This window comes from Chinchilla lanigera, unplaced genomic scaffold, assembly GCF_000276665.1.
Source record: "Chinchilla lanigera isolate Chin_1 unplaced genomic scaffold, ChiLan1.0 scaffold00053, whole genome shotgun sequence".
Taxonomy (NCBI): domain Eukaryota; kingdom Metazoa; phylum Chordata; class Mammalia; order Rodentia; family Chinchillidae; genus Chinchilla; species Chinchilla lanigera.
Genome location: NW_004955454.1, coordinates 17,113,680 through 17,134,440, shown reverse-complemented (window position 1 = coordinate 17,134,440; position 20,761 = coordinate 17,113,680). Strand labels below are relative to the sequence as shown.

The 20,761-nt window shown below is 37.9% G+C and overlaps 1 protein-coding gene and 1 long non-coding RNA gene across 2 annotated transcripts in view; one reads left to right on the top strand and one right to left on the bottom strand.

The window, feature by feature from the left end:
* Positions 1-2,630, bottom strand: part of LOC106149815 — a 5,216-nt gene extending 2,586 nt beyond the window's left edge. Inside the window, exon 1 of the long non-coding RNA XR_001236229.1 lies at positions 2,348-2,630. This is a non-coding gene — a long non-coding RNA (uncharacterized LOC106149815). The remainder of the gene's footprint in view (positions 1-2,347) is intronic.
* Positions 1-20,624, top strand: part of Nsmaf (neutral sphingomyelinase (N-SMase) activation associated factor) — a gene marked incomplete at its 5' end in the record, with an annotated part of 49,084 nt that extends 28,460 nt beyond the window's left edge. Inside the window, 20 exon segments of the mRNA XM_013520109.1 lie at positions 593-701; positions 2,637-2,813; positions 4,395-4,474; positions 5,122-5,212; positions 5,305-5,368; positions 6,290-6,341; positions 6,436-6,556; positions 7,100-7,231; positions 8,303-8,345; positions 8,667-8,830; positions 10,109-10,217; positions 11,381-11,439; positions 13,995-14,062; positions 15,155-15,222; positions 15,753-15,876; positions 16,798-16,881; positions 17,860-18,010; positions 18,401-18,503; positions 18,642-18,751; positions 19,956-20,624. Of these exon segments, the coding sequence (XP_013375563.1) occupies positions 593-701; positions 2,637-2,813; positions 4,395-4,474; positions 5,122-5,212; positions 5,305-5,368; positions 6,290-6,341; positions 6,436-6,556; positions 7,100-7,231; positions 8,303-8,345; positions 8,667-8,830; positions 10,109-10,217; positions 11,381-11,439; positions 13,995-14,062; positions 15,155-15,222; positions 15,753-15,876; positions 16,798-16,881; positions 17,860-18,010; positions 18,401-18,503; positions 18,642-18,751; positions 19,956-20,050 (2,004 nt within the window).
* Between the last annotated feature and the right edge of the window lie 137 nt (positions 20,625-20,761).

Below are 20,761 nucleotides of genomic sequence, written 5' to 3'. Positions count from 1 at the left end.
TTTTTCTCCGGTACCGGGAACCGAACTCACGACCTTGCGCTTGCCAGGCAGGCGCTTTTGCCGCTGAGCTAAATCCCCAGCCCCGACTTTCATCCTTTCTTTGTTGATTTCTGTCCTAAAGTAGTCTTTTCAGCACAGTATTCACAAAATTCACAGTTGTCTTTAAAATAATCATAGCTTACTAATTGAATGAGTTATTCAATTATCAACTTGTTAGATATATACAATTATTTAGTTTATAAAAGAAGATAAACATTTGTATTTGAAAGAGATGTAAAGGCATGAATCAACTAATTTTGAGTGTCAAAATAATACATTCATGAAAGCTATTATCAGTGAAAACATTTAACACCAAAGAGGATTTTATAGTTTACCTGAAATGTGTGTCTTGTTCTCAGAAAGTTTATTAACACAATGTACATACTCACATAAGAAAAAATATTTTTGCGTCTCTGAATCATAATATGCGTGGAAAATAGGAATAAGATATTAAAAATCAAGAATACAGATATTTAATGCAACATTGTGTAGTGATATACTGGGTATGCGAGATGAATATGATGCTGTTTGTTTTATTTGTTCTGAATTATAGGGGTTGGAAGTATTTTGCACAGAAGATGACCTGTGTTCTGACATCTACCTAAAGTTCTATGAACCTCAAGATAGAGACGACATCTATTTCTATATTGCCACATACCTAGGTTTGCTGCTCATCTTTTGCCATGTCTGTTCATATGATGGTGGTTCAACTCATAGGGAGCTGTAGTAGCAAATAAGAGAAGAAAAATATTCTGTCTAGAATTGCCTCTTCATTGTTCTACGTATTTCTTCTCATCAGTAACTATAGTTGCCAAAACAGAATTTTAAAGCTAAAGGAAATATAAATTCATTTTGGTAATAGTTCATTTAAATTTAAATTGTGTCTCAAAAATTTTTCAGAAAGATATTTGAATGTTTTTCCTACTTTAATGACCTCCACACTTGAGTGGATCATAAAGAACTGCTCACTTGTTCTTTTATTCAGTTATGCCTTACATTAGTTCATGAAGGCCAAGACTGAGTTTATTCACATGAGACAGTGAGTTACCCAGTCATACATCTGTGACTGTCGATTTTGGTCTTCATCACAGAGGCAGAATGCCATGCAAAAGGAACCTGTGAGCCTTCTATGCTCAGTATATCACCCTCAGACTATAATTCATTTTTCATTATTGATGATTCTATAATCTTTTGTGGAAAATGTAAACTTTGCCATCTTAGGTAGAGCACCTTTACTTTTCTTATCAAGCATGGACTTTTTATTACGTTGCATTACTAAGTTGAATTTTCTCATTTATAGAGATGCTATAACTCGAGTGGAATGCATTTTATAAATGGATGTTGGGCCTTTATTAATGCCATCTGTTTGCTCTTGTAGTGTACAGTGAAATGATTTAGATGATATGTAGTGACTTACATCTTCCCTTAGAAATGAAAATTTTCCTCAAGGAGAAATAGTTTACTTCAGATAAGGAATGTATTTTATTTTACTAGATTTATAGTTAATATTTTTCTCATTCATTAAACAATTTAAATTGTAAGTATAGCTTTGTGACAAGTTTGCATTTAACTCCTAGCTCCTGATTTAATCCAGTTTATTTTTTGAGTCTAACAAGAATGCAACAAAAGACTCAGCTTTCATGTTGAATCTTAAATTCTCAAGTTAAAACCTTGCCATGACCTAAAACTGTCTCTCACGTGCTGTCAGTTCCCCTTGTTTATTTCTGAGATTTTTCAGAGATGTTTCAAGAGAAGTAGGTGAGAGAGGAAGGTGTTTTGAGTTTTGGAGCCTTTCCTATTAGCTGATGAGAAAAGACACTTGAAGATTAAATAAGAATAAATAATCAGCATATGAGTTAAGTTGATTGATGATTCCAATAAAAAGTTAAAGCAAAATTTTCTGGAAAAGAAAAAAATCTACTTCTAGGAAGCGTGTTGGTTCATTCTACACTCTCTAAAAGAGAAGTTCTCACTTGTGCGTGTCGTCTGCAATTCTGTTTTTTCAGGGAGAAGGTGGCCTCTCTGACTCTAGCCTGAGAATTGGTCCTCCTGCCAAGTACTTTTTTTTTAAGTTTCTTTTCTTTTCTCAGTCATGAATAAATAACAAGTAATCATTGATTAAATTAGTAGTAGCATGTTTCCACAGACCTGAAAGAAAATTAAAATATTACTTTGTTCTGATTTTATAAAACTGCAGGAAATAAATTCTCAAATGCCCATAGTTTGTAAAAAAACATTAAAACTCAGCACACTTGGAAGACTTCGTTATTCATTATATAAATATTATCTATTGCCATGTAATACTTACATTTTTGTTCCATGCTGTTATATCTGTTTAAATTATGTCATATTCTTGGGGTAGGATAATAGTTCAGTATATTGAAGAATTTCTCCTCCTGCATTTTAGAGAGACTTATACTTAGCTAAGCAACTGCTTTGTGAAAACTGATCAACAGCCAAATTTACTTCCTCTTAAAATGCATTTTTCAACAGCCCGAGGAAGGGTGTGTGTTGTAAGCGCCTAGCTTTTGCATACGAAGTGAGGGTTAGTGCCCACTTGCAGGGTGCAGCAGTGACAGGCGTGGCTCTTCCTGCAGAGCACCATGTTGCAGAGCACACCGCGGAGAGCTACACGCTGCAGTGGCAGCGAGGCCACATTTCCAACTACCAGTACCTGCTCCACCTCAACAACCTGGCCGACCGCAGCTGCAACGACCTCTCCCAGTACCCGGTGTTTCCGTGGATAATAAGTGACTATTTCAGCCCAAATTTAGGTAAACGTTGTGCATACATCCTGGAAGAGCTGAGTTGAAAGTGGTCATCTTAAAGGAGAATAAATTCTCTTTAGAAATAAATTCTCTTTAGTGATGTGGTTTTTGGACAAATTAGAACTCTTCTCAGTTTTATTGTTAAAGATTGCCAATTTCCACTCCCAGATACTGGACAAGTGTTACATATAAATCATGTAAGTGTCTCATATGTGTTTTCCTCACTATACCTCCTAAAGTACACACACAGAAACTATTTGCATCTAATCTGGTGGTACTATCATCTGGAAGCACTAGGTTTTAAAATATTCAAATTTCTCGCTGAAAATTGTGGCTCACTTTACAGTATTATTTTGAAATTTACATTAAAAAATGTGATTACCAGAAGAAATAACTATTCATTATAGAACATTTAGTCAAAGAAGAAAATAGGGCCAGGGATATAGCTCAGTGGCACAGCGCTTTGCTTGGCAAGCACAAGGTCCTGAGTTCAATTTCCAGTACCAAAGGAAAAAAAAAAGTAGAAATCATCCATGATTACATTACTGGGAAATAACCATTTTCACCTAATGTCCTTCTCTGTTGCTATCTCAACTTATTTTAATAAAAATGTGAGCATATTGTAATTTTATTTTTTTTCTTTTTGTCTTTTTGGCAGGGTCTCGCTATGCAGTTCAGGCTGGACTTGAGCTCATTTTGTAGCTTAGGCTGGTCTTGAACTCACGACGATCCTCCTGCCTCAGCCTCCCAAGTGCTGGGATTACACCCCCATGCCTGGCCTGTAATTTTAAATTTAAAAATTGTTTTTTTTTTAAGTTTCTGCAGTCTTAAGGAATGAACCCATGGCACTCTACCACTTAGTTAAATTCCCAACCCTATTTATTTATTTGTTTATTTTTAAGACAGGGTCTATATAAGTTGATCCAGCTGGCCTTGGACTTGTGCACCTTTAGCCTCAGCCTCCTGAGGAGCTAGGATTACAGTGTGCACCAGGGTACCCAGCGATAGTTTTAATTTATATTAAATTATAGGGCTGGGGATTTAGCTCAGCGGCAAAGCGCCTACCTGGCAAGCGCAAGGTCGTGAGTTTGATTCCTGGTACCAGAAGAAAAATGAAAAAAACAAAAACAAAACAAAATGAAACAAAAAACCCAACGTATATTAAATTATAAACTATGTTGTGAACAACTAGTTTGTTTTTGACAGTTTACTAAGCCTTTGTAATTGAGAGATGGCAGATGTCCTAAGAATATGAGAATTTGTTTCTCTATTAATGTTCAGATCCCTGCTTTGCAAATTATGCTAATATAGCATAGTAATACTACAGTTCCAACCCAGAAAGTAAATCTTAGTGAAAGCATAATGGCTTAAAATTTATTTAATTTTTTGTTCTACTTTGAATATAGTTTTTAATCAGAAATCTTTTTGCAAAAACCAATATTAAGGATACTATTATGCAGATATTGCTAACTTTTTTGGAGCTATATAAATAACAGAAATGCTATTATTTATATCAATTTTAAAAACCATTTGAATCAGTTCAACAAGGTGATGATATATGCTGAAATTATTTATTTATGTTTACAGATTTGTCAAATCCAGGAACTTTCAGGGACCTTAGTAGGCCAGTGGGAGCCCTGAATAAGGAACGGCTGGAGAGACTGCTGGTATGTGGGCATAGGATTCAAGGTTTCATTTTTCTTGTTGTTCTTTTGCAACAAGGTCTTGCTGTGTAGCCCAGGCTGGCCTTGAACTCACAGTAATCCTCCTATCTCAGCCTCCTGAGTGCTGAGATTATAGGTGCGCACCATCATGCCCAGGAAATTCGAGGTTTCTAAGCAAAATCATGATCAAGAAAACTTATATTTTCATGGAAGCTGAAACTCCTTTCTCTGAGGTTTAAGAGAATGCACCAGGAGTAAGTCACTGACCCTTCATGGTGTGCCTCTCGCTTCTTTTCCCTACCATGAATGTAGCTGCTCACCATTTGTATTATGGTGCACAATTCAGGAAGCAGGAGCGGGACCTGATTTAGTTTTACTGTATTGTGCTCATGGAGGTATCATGGGGTAAATCATATGAGATGCACAAAATCAGTTCTGTATCATCCAGCCCCAGCACTGTTCTATAAAACCAGAACACTTGCAACAGGAAATGTTACTCAGAGATGTCCTCTCCCTCTTCTTCTTTCCCCAGCTGGGAGGGAAACTAAGGAATACAGTGCGTCCATGTCACCATCTCTTTAGGCCTTTAGTTCTTGAGTCAGTTTCTACTTTATCTCCAACACACAGTGCTGTTCTTTCCTGCATTACAGACACGCTACCAGGAAATGCCTGAGCCAAAATTCATGTATGGAAGTCACTACTCTTCCCCAGGTTACGTGCTCTTTTACCTGGTTAGGATCGGTAAGGCTGTTTTGCATTACCTTGATTACATTTTGTTTCACACGCATCTCAGGTGATGTGCTGTGCTTCACTCTAATTCTTTCCCCCCTCAGCACCAGAGTATATGCTGTGCCTGCAGAACGGGAGATTCGATAATGCAGACAGAATGTTCAACAGGTTTGACATATGCCTCGCTTAGCATAATGCTTATGTATGCTCATAGTGTTTGTTTTAAAACTAAATATAAACAAAAATGTTAAGGAATATTGATATATATATATATAGGATATATTTTATTTTATGTTTTGGTACCGGGAACTGAACTCAGGACCTTGTGCTTGCCAGGTAGGCACTGTGCTGCTGAGCTAGGTCCCTGGCCCTTGAGAACATATTTTAAATAAAGACTTTTGTCCTGCTTTTTATGGCTTGATAGTAGATCTTGAAATTTTCCCCATACTGTTAGGTATTCTTCAAAATAGTGATTTTTAAAAATTACTGTATCACATTCTAACATATGCCATAATTTATTTCAGCTATTTTTTTCTCTTAAGCATTTATATTGTTTCTAACGTCTTATTATTCTTAATTCTGCTATGAATTGAATATAACTCCCTGAAAGTATTTAACTGTGTGTGTGTGTGTGTGTGTGTACTATTTCCTTACCAATAAATCAAAATACAAAGGAAAAAAATAAAGATCACTTGATATCTCACCATATGAGGATGATAATAGTTGTTCATTTTCTGATATATGTCTTTCTGAAGTATTTCTGAGCTCTACACTCCTTTTAAATGAGCTATTAATAGAGGGTGCTAATCTTTTAGTATTCGGGCACCTTGGACAAAGCTGTGTGTGTGGCGAATAATGATGTGCACTTAGATTCCACACTCTTCTTCTCTGTGATACTTCTTGAACACCAGTTGTCTCTCTCACTAAAGGCACATACATGGATGTCATAAGCTATGGGTGGATGAGAAAATGAGTTGGTATGGGGAAAATCACAGGACAGTAGGTGTTACACAGGTGGATGTACCGCAAGTACTGCTGCTATTCTTTCTGCAGCTTAGATTTAACATATGCACTTTTTTTCCCATTTAGTATTGCAGAAACCTGGAAAAACTGTTTGGATGGTGCAACAGATTTTAAAGAAGTAAGCAGTTAATGAAGCTAATGATTCATGGGACTGATGGTTTTTAACTGCTTTTTTAATGTTGCTGGGTTTTTTTCCCTCCTAAAATTTTCAGTTGATTCCAGAGTTCTATGGTGACGATGTCAGCTTTTTAGTCAATAGTCTGAAGCTGGATTTGGGAAAGAGACAAGGAGGGCAGATAGTTGACGATGTTGAGCTTCCTCTGTGGGCCTCAAGTGAGTACCATTTTGCAGGTATCTTGTTTACCGAGTAGTGCAGTTTTGGTGTCATTGTTTTGTTGCTTAGATATTTTTTAAAGTGATGAGATTATTGTCTATCTGGCTGAAGCAGTATCAGTGTATTCCCAATCAGAAGTATCCTGAGTCTCTGATGCAAAAAATTAATTTGAGAGACCTAAATGTATTGTGGGAGACCTTGTATATTCAAATATTCGAGAGACCTAAATGCTATGACAGTGATTCTTGCCACTTTTTTTTTCCCAAAAAACTTTACATTTCATGTTATGGGAGGAGAACAACCACATTTAAAATATGTATCTTTTGCCTACCCTAGAAGCTTTATCTACATTTTGATAGGCAGAAAAAATGAGAGAGGGGCTGGGGATTTAGCTCAGCGGCAAAAGCGCCTGCCTGGCAAGCGCAAGGTCGTGAGTTCAGTTCCCGGTACCGGAGAAAAACCAAAAAAAAAAAAAAAAAAAAAAAAGAGAGAGAAAATAAAAGGGAGACTGCATGGTTTTGTAATTCAGTCTCATCTTGTAGGCCCTGAGGACTTTCTCCAGAAGAGCAAGGATGCGCTGGAAAGCAGTTATGTATCAGAGCATCTTCACGAGTGGATTGATCTCATATTTGGCTACAAGCAGAAAGGGAGTGATGCTGTTGGGGCCCATAATGGTATATGCTATTTACCAAAGTTTCTGTTAGCACTTAATGAAAGCAAGCAAACAAACAAAAATATGAGGCCAGAGCAATCAAGCTTATTTCTTCTGCAGAAGCATCTTATGTCAGAGAACAGTGCCCACTGGCTCTCTGGCCTTGTGTTACATAAGAGGTAATGGAGAAATGACTTTTGTCTAGATTTTATCTGCCTCACCGTGGTTCCAAGAGGTCTTTTCTAGTCTTCTGATCTTATTATATATAGTCATCTCTCAGTATCTACAAAGGATCTACAAAGGATTGTTCTAGGACCGTCTATGGATACTAACATCTGTAGATGCTTCAGTTTCTTGTATAAAATGGTATGGTATTTGCATAAAAACTACACATTGTCCTGTATATTTAAAATCATCTCTAGATTACTGATAACACCTCACATAAATGCTGCATAAATAGCTGTTATACTATGTTGTTTAGAGAGTAATGAATTAAAAACAGTTTGTGCCTGTTCAGTATAGGTACATTTTCTCCCAGTGTATACCATTGATTGGATCTATAGATGTAGAACCCACTGATACAGAAGGTTGACTGCTTTCTCTGTCATTTAATAATTTAAAACTCAAAATATGATAGGACAATGACCTCAAGTCCTATGAAGGTACCTATTGTTTTTTTTTTTTTTGTTAACCAGAAGAGAAGCAGCAGCAAAATACCTCCTCCTCTGAGCTTCAGCGTCAGTTCTTACTTGCCTCCAAGTTTTTTTGGGTCAGTAATAAGGAACTAGAGCTAGAAATGTGACCTCATTTCTCACATGCTACTTAGGGCCAGCTTAATACTGTGACTCATGCTTTCCTGAAGGAGGAAATAATGCCTGAGAAACACACAAGTCATTTAATCGCAAACTAGACTTCTGTTCATCAAAAGATAATGATCAAAGCTAATCTTTACTCATTTTGAGGATGTCTGGTTTGCAAAATGAAAATCAGTTTCTTTGAACAGAGTTCTAACTTGTGATGTTTAAATTCTGAACAGGCTGTGTATTATAGTTAAATAAAACATCTTTCAATAGTATTTATATTTCTCTTGCAGTATTTCATCCCCTGACCTATGAAGGAGGTGTAGATTTGAACAGGTATTTACATGTCTGTGTGAGTTATAAGGCATTTCTGTGTGAGTTATAAAATACCTTGTCTACATTATTGATAAGTTATTTGAGAATGTTAAGGTATAGAAATTTTTAAATGAATTGTATGTTGCTTTCACCATGATGTTGGTTACTGATAATCAGAAAATGATCTATAAAGATCTATCATGGGATTTAGACAGTCAGACCTATAGTTGCTATCATTATTAAAGTATTAATCCTTCCTGTTTCATCTGCATTATTTGAAACATGTGTTGTCTCGAAACTTGAGCCTGTGGTTCACTGCGCTATTTGTGTTCTGTCCTGAAGCATTGAAGATCCTGATGAGAAAGTAGCCATGCTAACCCAGATCTTAGAATTTGGGCAGACACCAAAACAACTGTTTGTTACACCACATCCTCAAAAGATCACCTCCAACTTTAAAATTATGTCCCAGACCTCCAGTTATAATGCTGCTATAGCAGATTCCCCAGGTAAGGTTTGTAAGAAAACAAATGTGAACACTTTTTGTTTCTCTTTGGTGGTTAAAAGTTTTTGAGATTAGATGAAACATGAATTCCTTTGCTACTAGGAGATATTTTTCTCCTGGTTTTATTTTTTGTAGCTGTTTAAGAAAAATCAAATCATGTTTATTTTTTGTTAATTTGACTTAATGAGTCCTGACTTAGACTTTTCCCACACTACAGTTCCCTGTCTTTTCTATGGTTTTGCTAAATTCTTGGTAGTTCACCTTTTCATACTTATATTCCTGACCATGGCTCCTTTAACAGTCACTGTCCACCTTCCTCTTTCCCAGAAATGACCTCTGTCCCCAGTTCTCTGCAAAACTGACATACAGATCTTGAATTCGCACTGCTGTTTTCTTTGAGTCTGTTTTCTTATTTAACATTTGATAAATATATACAGAGCATCTGTTCTGTGCATGGCATATGCTTGACACTAAAATAAACTTGACCTAGTTCTTGCATCCAGTATTTGGAAAGGAAGTAAAATGCTCATCATGTTTTATATCTTATGTGAGACAGCCTCAAGCCTCCAGGCCTCCCAGAGGAGCTGTATGACACCGTAGGCCAAGGTTGGCAGCAAAATCTGCACATTTGTTTTACTTTCTAAGTCTACTACCTGTCCTAAGCACATCGGGGCTTTTTAGGCGAACATAGCTGAGCACTGTCTTCAGTATGGAGGACTAGCTTCTGGAGTTCCTGGGACCAGGGGTAGCTTGGAATACTTCACGACATGCTGTCTGTTTCACAGTATTAAGTCATGTAGGCCATAGGATTATCTTGTGATGCTGTTTCACCCCATGCTCTGCTTAGTCACCAGCCATAACTACTATCATATGATCGCTTCAAAAGTGTAATTGCTCCAGCTTTTCTTAAAGCAGAAGTGAAAGCATTACTTTGGTCCAGAAACCCTTGGGTTGATTTTTTTTCTCTTCCTTTGCTACCTCAAAACCAAACCCCCCCCCCCAAAAAAAAAAAATCCAACTTGCAACATTGTTAGGCAGCTGTCAGGTTTTTGCAAAGATTGCTGATGAGGAAATAGTTACTCAATCGTAGATTTCCTGAAATTCGTGAGTGGTCAACGATAGACCTTGCAAATGTTGGTAAGACTCTAGTGTTTAAAGAGGCTTCTTTATCTTTCTCTACAAGATTTCTTCCTTGACTATTATGGGGCTAACAGGTACATTTGACAGCAGCTATGTTTTGTTTTGTTTTCTTGAATGATCACTTACCAACAATTTAATGTAGCTTCTCCAGGTGAAGAGTCCTTTGAAGACTTGACTGAAGAAAGCAAAACGCTGGCCTGGAATAACATCACCAAGCTGCAGTTACATGAACAGTATAAAATCCACAAAGAGTAAGAACAATCCTTGTACTTCTTTGCAGGCAACGGTCTTTGCAAAAGCTAGGATCTTAGCATAGGATTAAACTGTCTTAGGCTGAGTCATGAGGGAAAATTTCCTTTTAGTGTCATGTTCTTTATTCCCCTACAATGTTTGTAAGTGATCTGCCATCCAAAGTTGATACAGCAAGGGAAAGTTTGACACAGAATGATTTGTGTTAGCCCCATGACTATGACATTCTTGAATATGAGATGGGGTCTCTAGATGGCAAGTAGTTTTGGGCCTCTCAAACTGCCCCTTACATCTCTGACGGTATAAAGTTATAGGAGAAGTCTGATCTGTCCTCGTGTTGAATTTACTGAAAATACAGGAAAAATTCAGGGGTCAGAGGAGGCAGAAAACTGCATTGCAAAGTTTACATGAATTTTCAAAATAATGCCTATACATCAAAGAAGGGCTTGTTGGTCCCAGAGGAGATGTGAGTTTTCCCTGTCCTCTCCAGTAAGAGTGTTCATATCCACTGGTGGTCTGAGAAGTACTGGCCTAGCCTGGCCCATCCTGCTACTGCAGAAAGAAAACTCAAGCCCAGAGCCTAGGCCCCTGTCCTGCTTCGTGGCCACTGACAGTCTGGTGATAGGCAGTGACTGTCAGTGATTGTCAGTGATTGATGCGATGGCTCAGGAGACGACCTGTATGCGCTGGGTGCGTGGCTTCACTCCAGGCACATGGCTCCACATCATAGTTCAGCCTCCTGAAATGAAGCAGCTAGTTCTGCTGTGTTCATTGTCTTGATAACGGCAAATGGCACACAGGAGGAAGTGAAGCAGCATGAAACTCAAGACAGTGAAAGCAGGGATGAACCTCCAGTATTCATTCATACAGTGTTTAATGACCCTTGAGTGACCCCTGAGTGGAAATGCTAGAAGCTGATGTTTGTCTCGCTGACAGATGCCAGAGAAATTAGATTTAGGAATGAAGTCAGCAAAGTGATCATAAAGAAGAGGTTTAGTCACTTTGGTGATAGATAAGATAGTGAAAGAGAAGCATTTTCAAATTGTCAGAAATATGTTAAGGAAACCTGTTAAAAGTAAATCAGGACACGAAACAGAGCAGGTGTCCTAGTATATGGCTGACAGCACATGATTGATAGTACTCTATAAAACTTGTCTTTAAACAGGGCAGTTACAGGGATAGCAGTCTCTTGCAATGGGTCTTCAGTCTTCACAACATCACAAGGTATGTGTCCCTGCCTGGAAAGTGTTTTCACCAGAATCAAAACTGTTAAGTTTCTGAAATCCTACTCAGGAACTTTACATGCATCTCCCGCCTCCACAAAAGTAGATTCAGAATCATTTATTTGTGATATGTTAGAATTTTATTATAATTTGCCAAAAACAAAACTCTTGCTAATAAATAAAGATGCAGGGCAGAAGGAACCTCTTTCCCATGTCCTCCATCAGCGTCTTTCCCACCTGCCATGAGAGGGTTCAGGTTTCCTTGCTGGCTCTGCTTGAGCCTAAAATGCAACCAGCAAGTAAGCAAGTGCTGTGTCAGATGTGGGGCTGTGCATGTTAGCATATGGGAATGCAGATTTGCTGTTATGTTTTCCAGTTTTGTCATTCACCTCATATCTCTTTGGGATGTTTTTATAAGTTTTAGCTCAGACTTTAATACATTACTATTTACCAATACATTGTCAAATGTTATAAAAACGCCTGCAGTATCTGGTTGATAAGACGTGTATTTTAATGATACTTTATAATATGGCTGCCTTGATTTTAAAAATAAATACGCAAAATGCATTTCTTGCTGCACTTACCTTTCTTTCTCTGGCAGTCTCTGTAATATAATTAAAGTGTTTCCTGTCCCTGGTATGTTCAGAGCACTGGGTTGTTTCCTTGGAAAGTGTGGAATGAAAGGGGTACTATCTAAGGTGTCCTGCTTCACTGAAAAAAGTTAGTAGCTGTTTTTAATGAGACTACTTATTCTTTAGTCCTTACTTATAACAGGAGATTATGTATTTGATCCATTAAAGTTAAGAACTAGTGCTGTGTAACTAAACACTTCTAGGTAAATCAGAGTTAACTACTCTCCAGGTCTGTTGCTGTGTTTGTTATCTGTAGCATTTCCTCCCTTTCTTTTCAAATGTGATCTCAGAGTTTGTAAAAAAGAATTTCCCAAAAAGTGTAGAAAGTGATTCTGCAATTGACCTTCAGGAATTTGACATGTAGACCCAAAACCACATCCAGATCCCTGAGATGGTATTCTGGTAGAGGAAAGTGTGTGTTCTGGGTTTGCCAACTTTGTAGTGCCAGACAGAGTGTTTTATCTTTTAGCAAAGCCTTTGAGGTTAGCTGGATTTGTCTGACATGCTTTGTTAAATCCTTTAACTCATTGTTCTTTGTGACCTTGTAAATCTTGAATTTATGAACATCAAAGCTTCCTATCTGTCAAGCTTAATAAGCACTGGGTGGATTTGCCAGAGAGGGATTTTTTTTTTTTTGCAAAAAGTATTTGCTTTGTATGTTTATGCTCATTTATAATTTTCATGATTCATATTATTGATTTGTATGTATCCCAAAGTTAAGTTTCTCTCTCACAAATGTATTATATTTATGTTTTCATTTTCAGGACTTTTCACCTATGAGATTAGCTCTTTTTGCAGCCTTTTTAGGCTTATTTTCAGGCATTTTCAGGACTCATCACCTGTGAGATTAGTTCTGCAGCCTTTTTAACTTGATCACCTCCAATAAAAAGATGGAAACTTTGATTTCCAGGAAAACATCTTTACATACCTAGCTGGTTCACAGTGTTCTGTAGGATGCCCCAAATGAATTGTCTCTGATGCAGTTTGAGGTGGATACTCAGAATTGCCTAGTAATATCAAAAGCAAGGTTGGAAGACTTAGTATAATTATAGCTGTTGGGGAAAAGTGCAGCAGTATGGTGTTTATTTTTCTGTTTTTGTTTTCAAGTTAATGCTGAGGAATGTCTTTTTGAGGCTCATGTTTATGAATTCTCAGGAATTCTGTGTGTTGGTATTGCAAATATTAGATTGCTGCACAGAAATTACTTGAAGCTCATTCTGACATTCTGTCACAACAGTCTCTGTAAGTTAGAAAATGGATTGTTACATGCCTCAGCTGTGGGACATACACAGCACATCAGAGCACTGCAGTTTGTGAGTCTTGCTTTCCTTATCGTTCTTCGTTTGTCCTGGCTTTATTTAGTGGAGAAGGGGAGCGCCAGAGATTGATCACAATGTCTTGTGTATGCTAAGCAAGTGCTTTCCCACTGACCTATATCTCCAGCCCTCCTGGTTTTTTTTGTTTGTTTGTTTTAGGTTTTTTAGTAAACTTTTAAAGCTTCTACTAGGCAAGGACATTAAAAGCTTGGAGATTTTAATTGCTACTTCATTCTTCTTTCAGAAATTAGTGGTTGTCTCCCATAAGTTCTAGTTCAGTTCAGGGTTGCCACACTGTAATTGGCCTATTTGTTTTAATTGCCAAGATTTTTAATATTAAAATTATTTTAGTATTAATACTAACATTGCTGTCTGCCTGCTCTGTACATTTGCTCACCTCAGTTACCAGGCTCTGCAAAGGCATGGGTGTCTGAGTTTGAACTGATTTCTTCCTGAGGACTCAGAGAGGTTGTAGGTCGTCCAGCCTTGTGTGTGCGCAGCCCCCATGGATCACAGTGCCTGTTGACTTCAGGAACAAGCAGAGCAGCTACCCTTTGACAGTGATGGTTAGGAAATTCTTTCTTACACATCTGCTTTCTCATTATTAGATTCCACCTTGAAGATGTTTTCTAAAGAATCCAAAATGCTACAAAGAAGTGTATCATTTTCAAATATGGTAAGTTTTATCAGTATTGTAATAGAAATTCAAGTAAGAGTTTGTTTTATACACACATATAGTATTTCATTTCTGCCCATACAATTGAATTTCTTCCTAATCTACATAATACCTTAATCTAAATTTAACTTAAAATTTTTTCCAGGTTGCCTTTCTTTTTTTTTTTTTGTTTGTTTTTCTTCCGGTACCAGGAATTGAACTCACGACCTTGTGCTTGCCAGGCAGGTGCTGTGCCACTGAGCTAAATCCCCAGCCCCTCTCTTTCTTTTTTTATTGTTTTTTTTTTTGGCTTTTTGAGACAAGGTCTCACTATGCAGTTCAGGCTGGCCTTGAGCTCACTCCTGACAAACTTGCAACAATCTTCCTGCGTTAGCCTCCCAAGTGCAGGGATTACAGGCGTGCACCACCACCCCCAGCTTGTGACTTTATTTTACCCTAAATAATTTGAAGAGCTACCCAGTTAGTAGTCTCTTTATAAAATCTTTAACTGTCAAACAAAACGTTTATGTGTTCCTTAAATAATTTATGCAATTGATTCTCAGCCAAATCCAACAAAGCTAATTCTTTTAAAATGACGTTTCCTTTTTTTTTTTTTTTTTTTTTTTTCTCCGGTACCGGGAAACGAACTCACGACCTTGCGCTTGCCAGGCAGGCGCTTTTGCCGCTGAGCTAAATCCCGAGCTCCACGTTTCATTTTTAAATATTAATCATCCAAAAGATTTTGAAATTCTCTAAGAAACTTAGTAAATTTTCCTTATTTATATAGTCTATAATTCTGAGGGCATTTTCATTTTTAAGGATTATCCCAAGTCTGAGTCCCTACAGTTTACCAGGGTATTAAGGTATTATTATTATTTCTTAAGGTATTATTATTTCTTTTGCCCCATCAGAGCCTATGTCCTCAGGCGAACTTACAATACATTTTGTATTTTGGAGGAAATCTTACATGTGAAACTACACAGTTTAGAAAAATCTGGATAATTACGAAGAGAGCCATCAGAAAAAGAACTGGACAATTTCATTAATATTGGGAGGAAATTATAGTTTTCTCATATATTACAAACTGTTAATGTCAAATCATTTGTATTTCAGGCTTTATCATCTTGTTTACTTTTACCGGGAGATGCTACTGTCATAAGTTCTTCTTGGGACAATAATGTGTATGTACCTATGATGCTTATTCCTTTGTAATTCCATATGCAGAGGAGCTTTCTTGGTAGATATGAGGTATAAAAAGACAGAACCTTCCACTGGAGGACACGAAGTAAGTTCTTTTTTTTTTTTTTTGGTTTTTTTCTGGTACCGGGAATTGAACTCACAACGTTGCGCTTGCCAGGTAGGCACTGTGCCGCTGAGCTAAATCCCCAGCCCGACCCAAAGTAATTTTTAAAGAGAGCATTCTGATAAGAACAATAGCATTATGTTCAAATATTATTTGAATCTCATAACTTCCATTTGGCATCTTTTTTTCTAAGTTTTAAACTAAAGTGAAAATACAGATGAGCCAGACTTGGAAATTTCTAGTTTTAAATAAAAAATTTGAATATTTTTAATAACATAACAAGAAGAAATTTGTAATTTGAGTGGGACTTAGTGTGGAATGAAACAAGATTTATATTTCTTAAATATGTGTTTAGGAGTCTTAACATTATCCTGGAATACTGTTTTAATGGTTGTCATTATCTTTTAGCTATTTTTATTCCATAGCATTTGGAAGACGCCAAGACACATTAATGGGGCATGATGATGCTGTTAGTCAGATCTGTTGGCATGACAACAGGCTATATTCTGCATCGTGGGACTCCACAGTGAAGGTTTCTGTATAATTTTTAACGTTAGTGTTCGGAATAAAATATAAACCATTTCACTTGTTGATATATTAAATCACTTTTTAATGGTGTGTAAATGATATATAAGGATATTGAATATATTACTTGTGTTTTTCTTAAAATTTAGGCACCTCTTAATAGAAAGTTTGTTAGACTTTCTTTATAATAAGTTCAACTAAGTGTTAAAAGGTCTGGTATTCATTTTCACAGAGAAACGTAGAAAAATTTACAGTAGCAGCCCCTTATGGGACATGACTGGAAATAGCAGTTGATCAGTTAATCATACGATTTCAAGTGAAAGTGAGGAATCACTAAAAGATACATTTTACTTACATTTGAAGCATACAAATGCATTTTCATTTAACATTCTTTTCATGTAGAACTATGTAAGCCTTTTATTTAGAATCCTCCACCTATTTCCCACATAAATATTCTTCACCCTATACCATTTCTAACTTGCATTTATATAAAGCAAGCAAGCACTAAAACCATTAGAACTTCTTAAGAAATTTTTTAGGACTTTCCCTTTTATCCTTTTAAATATGCTTACTTGCCTCTACAGATTTTAGTAATTTTTAATGACTTCCTTTTGAGTCTCTCAAAACATAAATAGGTACTGTGACACATCTGCAATATAGTTCATTAAGGTGCTCACAAGTTAGACCACATAGTTACAGCAGCAAGTGATGGAGACAGACACAGGTACAAAAAGTCAGCTGTAAGCAAGCAGCTCTTGCTGCTAGGGAAAGTATGCAGGCATTGGGGAGGTGAAGCTGGACCAGTACCAGCCTCACTTCATTGGCAGTTATGTTAAATGGAAGTTTGTCCAGAGTTTTTCCTAAATGCATTGCAAATAACTTTGTATTGCAAGTTTGAAAATACCTTTTTCAATGTGTTCTGTCCCAGGTGTGGTCTGGTGTCCCTCCAGAAATGCCTGGCACCAGAAGACACCAGTTTGACTTGCTGGCCGAGCTGGAACATGATGTCAGTGTGAGTACCAGGAACAAGACTGCAGAAAGCTGCAGTTGACTATTTAGGTTTCAAGTCTGCACTCTTCCATTTTTCAAATTTGTTTCTTTATACATTTCCCTGAGAAGTAGCTTCCAACAAACTAGATTTCTAAAATGTCAGTTTATTTTGGTCTTTTTGAGACAGGGTTTCACTATGCAGTTCAGGCTGTCCATGAACTCATCTTGTAGTCCAGGCTGGTCTCAGACTTACAGCTATCCTCCTGCCTCAGCTTTCTGAGTACTGGGATCACAGGCATGCACCACCATGCCCGGCCAAAATGTCACTTTCAAGATGCAACCAACATGTTATCTTTCCATATTTCCTAACCCCGAAGGTGGAAGGGACCATTTGTCCAGGACCTACTCATCCCAGCTGAGGACAGTAGCCTGCTGCGTATGCTGCGTAGGATGACTGAGTATGCACAGCCTGGTGGCAGAATCAAAAAGGAGCTTAGTTCTCCCTTGCTCTGTTTTCACTGGTCACAGTACTGCACACTAAGGCTGTAGTTCATAGTACTGTTTTCCCCTGGTTGTGAATTGATGCCTCATTCTCATGGCTTTCAGATTAACGGAGGTTCAGAAATACTTAGGATTCAAGATGACATGCAAGTGTGGTCTCGTGGGGACTCCCTGCCCCGCTGCTCCCTCATGTACTTGTGGCCGGGCAGCTCACCGTAATTACGTGTGGACTTACCTGTTGGAGACTGTCAGGCCAGTTGGAAACAGCACTACAGTTACCTAGCAATACTACATCTTCATTTCTGTGTGTGCGCTTCATTTTAAAACAGAGGGTCATTCAGTAGGATGCTGTTGATACCGAAATAAGCGATACCCACACCCTGCATGGTAGAGTGGTAGAGTTCCGAGTGCATCATTGTGACCACATACTTGAGTTGGTCTCTGGAGACATACAGACAGCCATGTTCAATGGAATATTGATCACTCTTTTCTTCCTTAGGTAGATACAATCAGTTTAAATGCAGCAAGCACACTGCTAGCTTCAGGTACCAAAGAAGGTACGGTGACTATTTGGGACCTCACTACAGCAACCTTTCTGCACCAGATCCCATGCCATTCAGGGGCTGTATGTGCTACTGCTTTCAGCCCAGGTGGGTGTTATCCTTTCTTATACTCAAGATGTCAGGTAAATTAGAGTTGTGAAATAAAAAAGGAAAAAACACTACTGGTGATAAATGTTCTGCCTATGGTTACAGGATTCAGGCCAGGATAGAGTATACCTGAAGCACTGGTGCCAAGGAGAAAAGCAGAATTGTATGTTGTTCATAGGTCAACTTACCAGAGAAATTAGTAAGATGTAAATGAATTCATATCAAAGGGTCATCTCATCCCAGTGTCTTAAGAGACAGGTAAAAGCCATTTATAGGACAAAATACTTGCTGCTTAAGAAGTTCAAGGAAAAGGAGCAGGCCAGATTCAGAAATGAAATTTTGTAATACATAAGCTAAACCACATTCTGAAACCACTTCCTTGTCTCACAGATAGTCGCCACATCCTCAGCACAGGAGCAGATGGCTGTCTGAATGTGATCGATGTGCAGACAGGAATGCGCATCTCCTCCATGGCATCAGACAAAGCCCAGAGGTAGAGGTGCAGTTACTGCACAGCTGTGACACACTGGGGGAAAACACTGAGAGTCACTTCACTTGGGGTATTTGGCCACTTAACGCACCCACCCATTCAGTCATGACGACAAAAGTTATTTCCAAATCATTCTTGTAGGTGCTTCATCTGGGATGGCAATTCTGTTCTATCTGGAAGTGAGTCTGGTGAGCTGCTGGTCTGGGACCTCCTTGGAGCAAAAGTCAGTGAGAGAATACAGGGCCACAGTGGTAAGCAGCCCACAGGTGTTTTATAGTCTGTTTCTGAGCTCCTGAACTCAGGCCTGCCTGCTTGTTTCATCAGAAACATGCTCTGGCCAGGCAGAAAATGCTCCAGGAGTTCTTCATGCTGTGAGCTTTCTGTGAGTCATGGTTGCTTGGCGATGTGTGTCTTGACTTTTAGATTTATGCTGATGGACATTTGACTCCAAAAAGGAGGTCGTTAACTTTAGTATGGAAAATTAAAAACCATAGCAAAGCTGTAGTGTCATTTTAAAAATAATGCACAATTAGAAAAGATAAATTATTACAGTATGAAGTAATGCTTGCCACCATTGTTACCCTGTTCATAGGTCTCAGTCCTCCTGAGAGAACATTCTCCAGTGTGTGTCCCAGAGATCCTTTGTTTAATGAATGTACATAAAATTGCTTAATACAAAGCTCTTCTGCCACTTTTTACCTAGTATTATCTCCTGGAGATTCACTGTCCCCTAGTAGCTTATATTTGCATGCTTACTTCCAAATAATTTTTGGACAGCTTTTAATTCTCCTAGTGTTACCTCTGTTGACTTCCTGCTGTGAGCTGTAACTTCCCACTGTCATTCTCTTCACTGTCAGTTCCATATGATTATTGCTTCTTGCATTTATACTTTAGAATTATGTATCTATTCCTTTTCTCCCCTCAATGTGATAGCTTTACTAGCTCTAATTAGCACTTAACCTCTTCCAATGGAAAAGTAAATCAGCAAACTTGGTCAGTGGTTCCCTGTCATCTGTCTGCCGACCTCTGTTGTAGTACACCATTTTGCCAAGATATGTATTTAAATTTTGTTCTGTACCCATAAATCCCAGTTGATTTAGCTTTAGATTTACATCTAAAAGGTTTAGTCTTTACAAATACTTTCTCCTGAATGTTTTTTGGGGTTAGGGGTTGGTTTTCTTGACAGGATCTTGCTATGTAGTTCAGGCTGGCCTTGAACTATGCAGCCCAGGGCCTCAAACTTGTGATCCTTCTGCCTCAGCCTCCTGAGTGCCATGATCTCAAGCAGGTACCACCATACCCAGCCCATGCAGTTAATTTATACAAGGATTTTATCATAGAATCAAGACAAAGTACAACTCACTTTTCTTTGTGAATGAGTGAAAAGTAGGTATTGAAGTACACCTTTTGGTATCTCCTGGTCAACTCTTCCTAACCTAAGTGTTTTTTCCTCAGGTGCTGTGACATGCATATGGATGAACGAACAGTGCAGCAGTGTCATCACAGGAGGGGAAGACAGACAAATTATATTCTGGAAATTGCAGTATTAAGTGCCTTTTCCTCTTTTGACTATTATAATGCATTTTTAAACCAGACTTTTAAATGAACTGGTGAATATGCTGTGATAGTAATTAGAAGCTTTACCACATGGAAAAATGTGTGGCTTTAAATCATGGTGACTTCATTGAAAGCCATTAATTGCCATATAAGGCAGATAAAACATGCATGGCAGTGTTAGGGAGAAATGTTACATGTGCAAGGCAGGTCAATGATGGCTGGAAGACAGGACTGGGTGGCAAACAGAAGCTAAGAAATACTAACCTGGACTAGGGAAACACTGAAATGCACTGAGGAGTTTAGAATTTTCCAAGAAAATGTGCAGTATCTTCTGCTGCTTGAGTCACTCTGATCTTGTTTTCCTAATTTACCAGTTGCTGCCACTGGGTTTTAGGTATGTGTGTTTTCAGGTTGGTTACTTGATATAATGCTGTACCCAGATTTTAAGAACCAGGGGAACGACTAGCTGTTCTTATAACAGTTAAGTGTACTGTGTATAGGAACGGTTTGTATTTCATTAAGCTATTAAATGCTCATCTTTTTTACATTAAAAATATTTTTCTGTAATAACAGCGTTTTCATTTTCTCATTTAAATTATTTGTAACAAAGACTAGTAGTAATGTAAGACTCACAAGTACTGGTCCTTCTAGAAAACTATACTTAGTGACAGGAATATAGTTTTTGTTCTTCATACCCAAGTCCA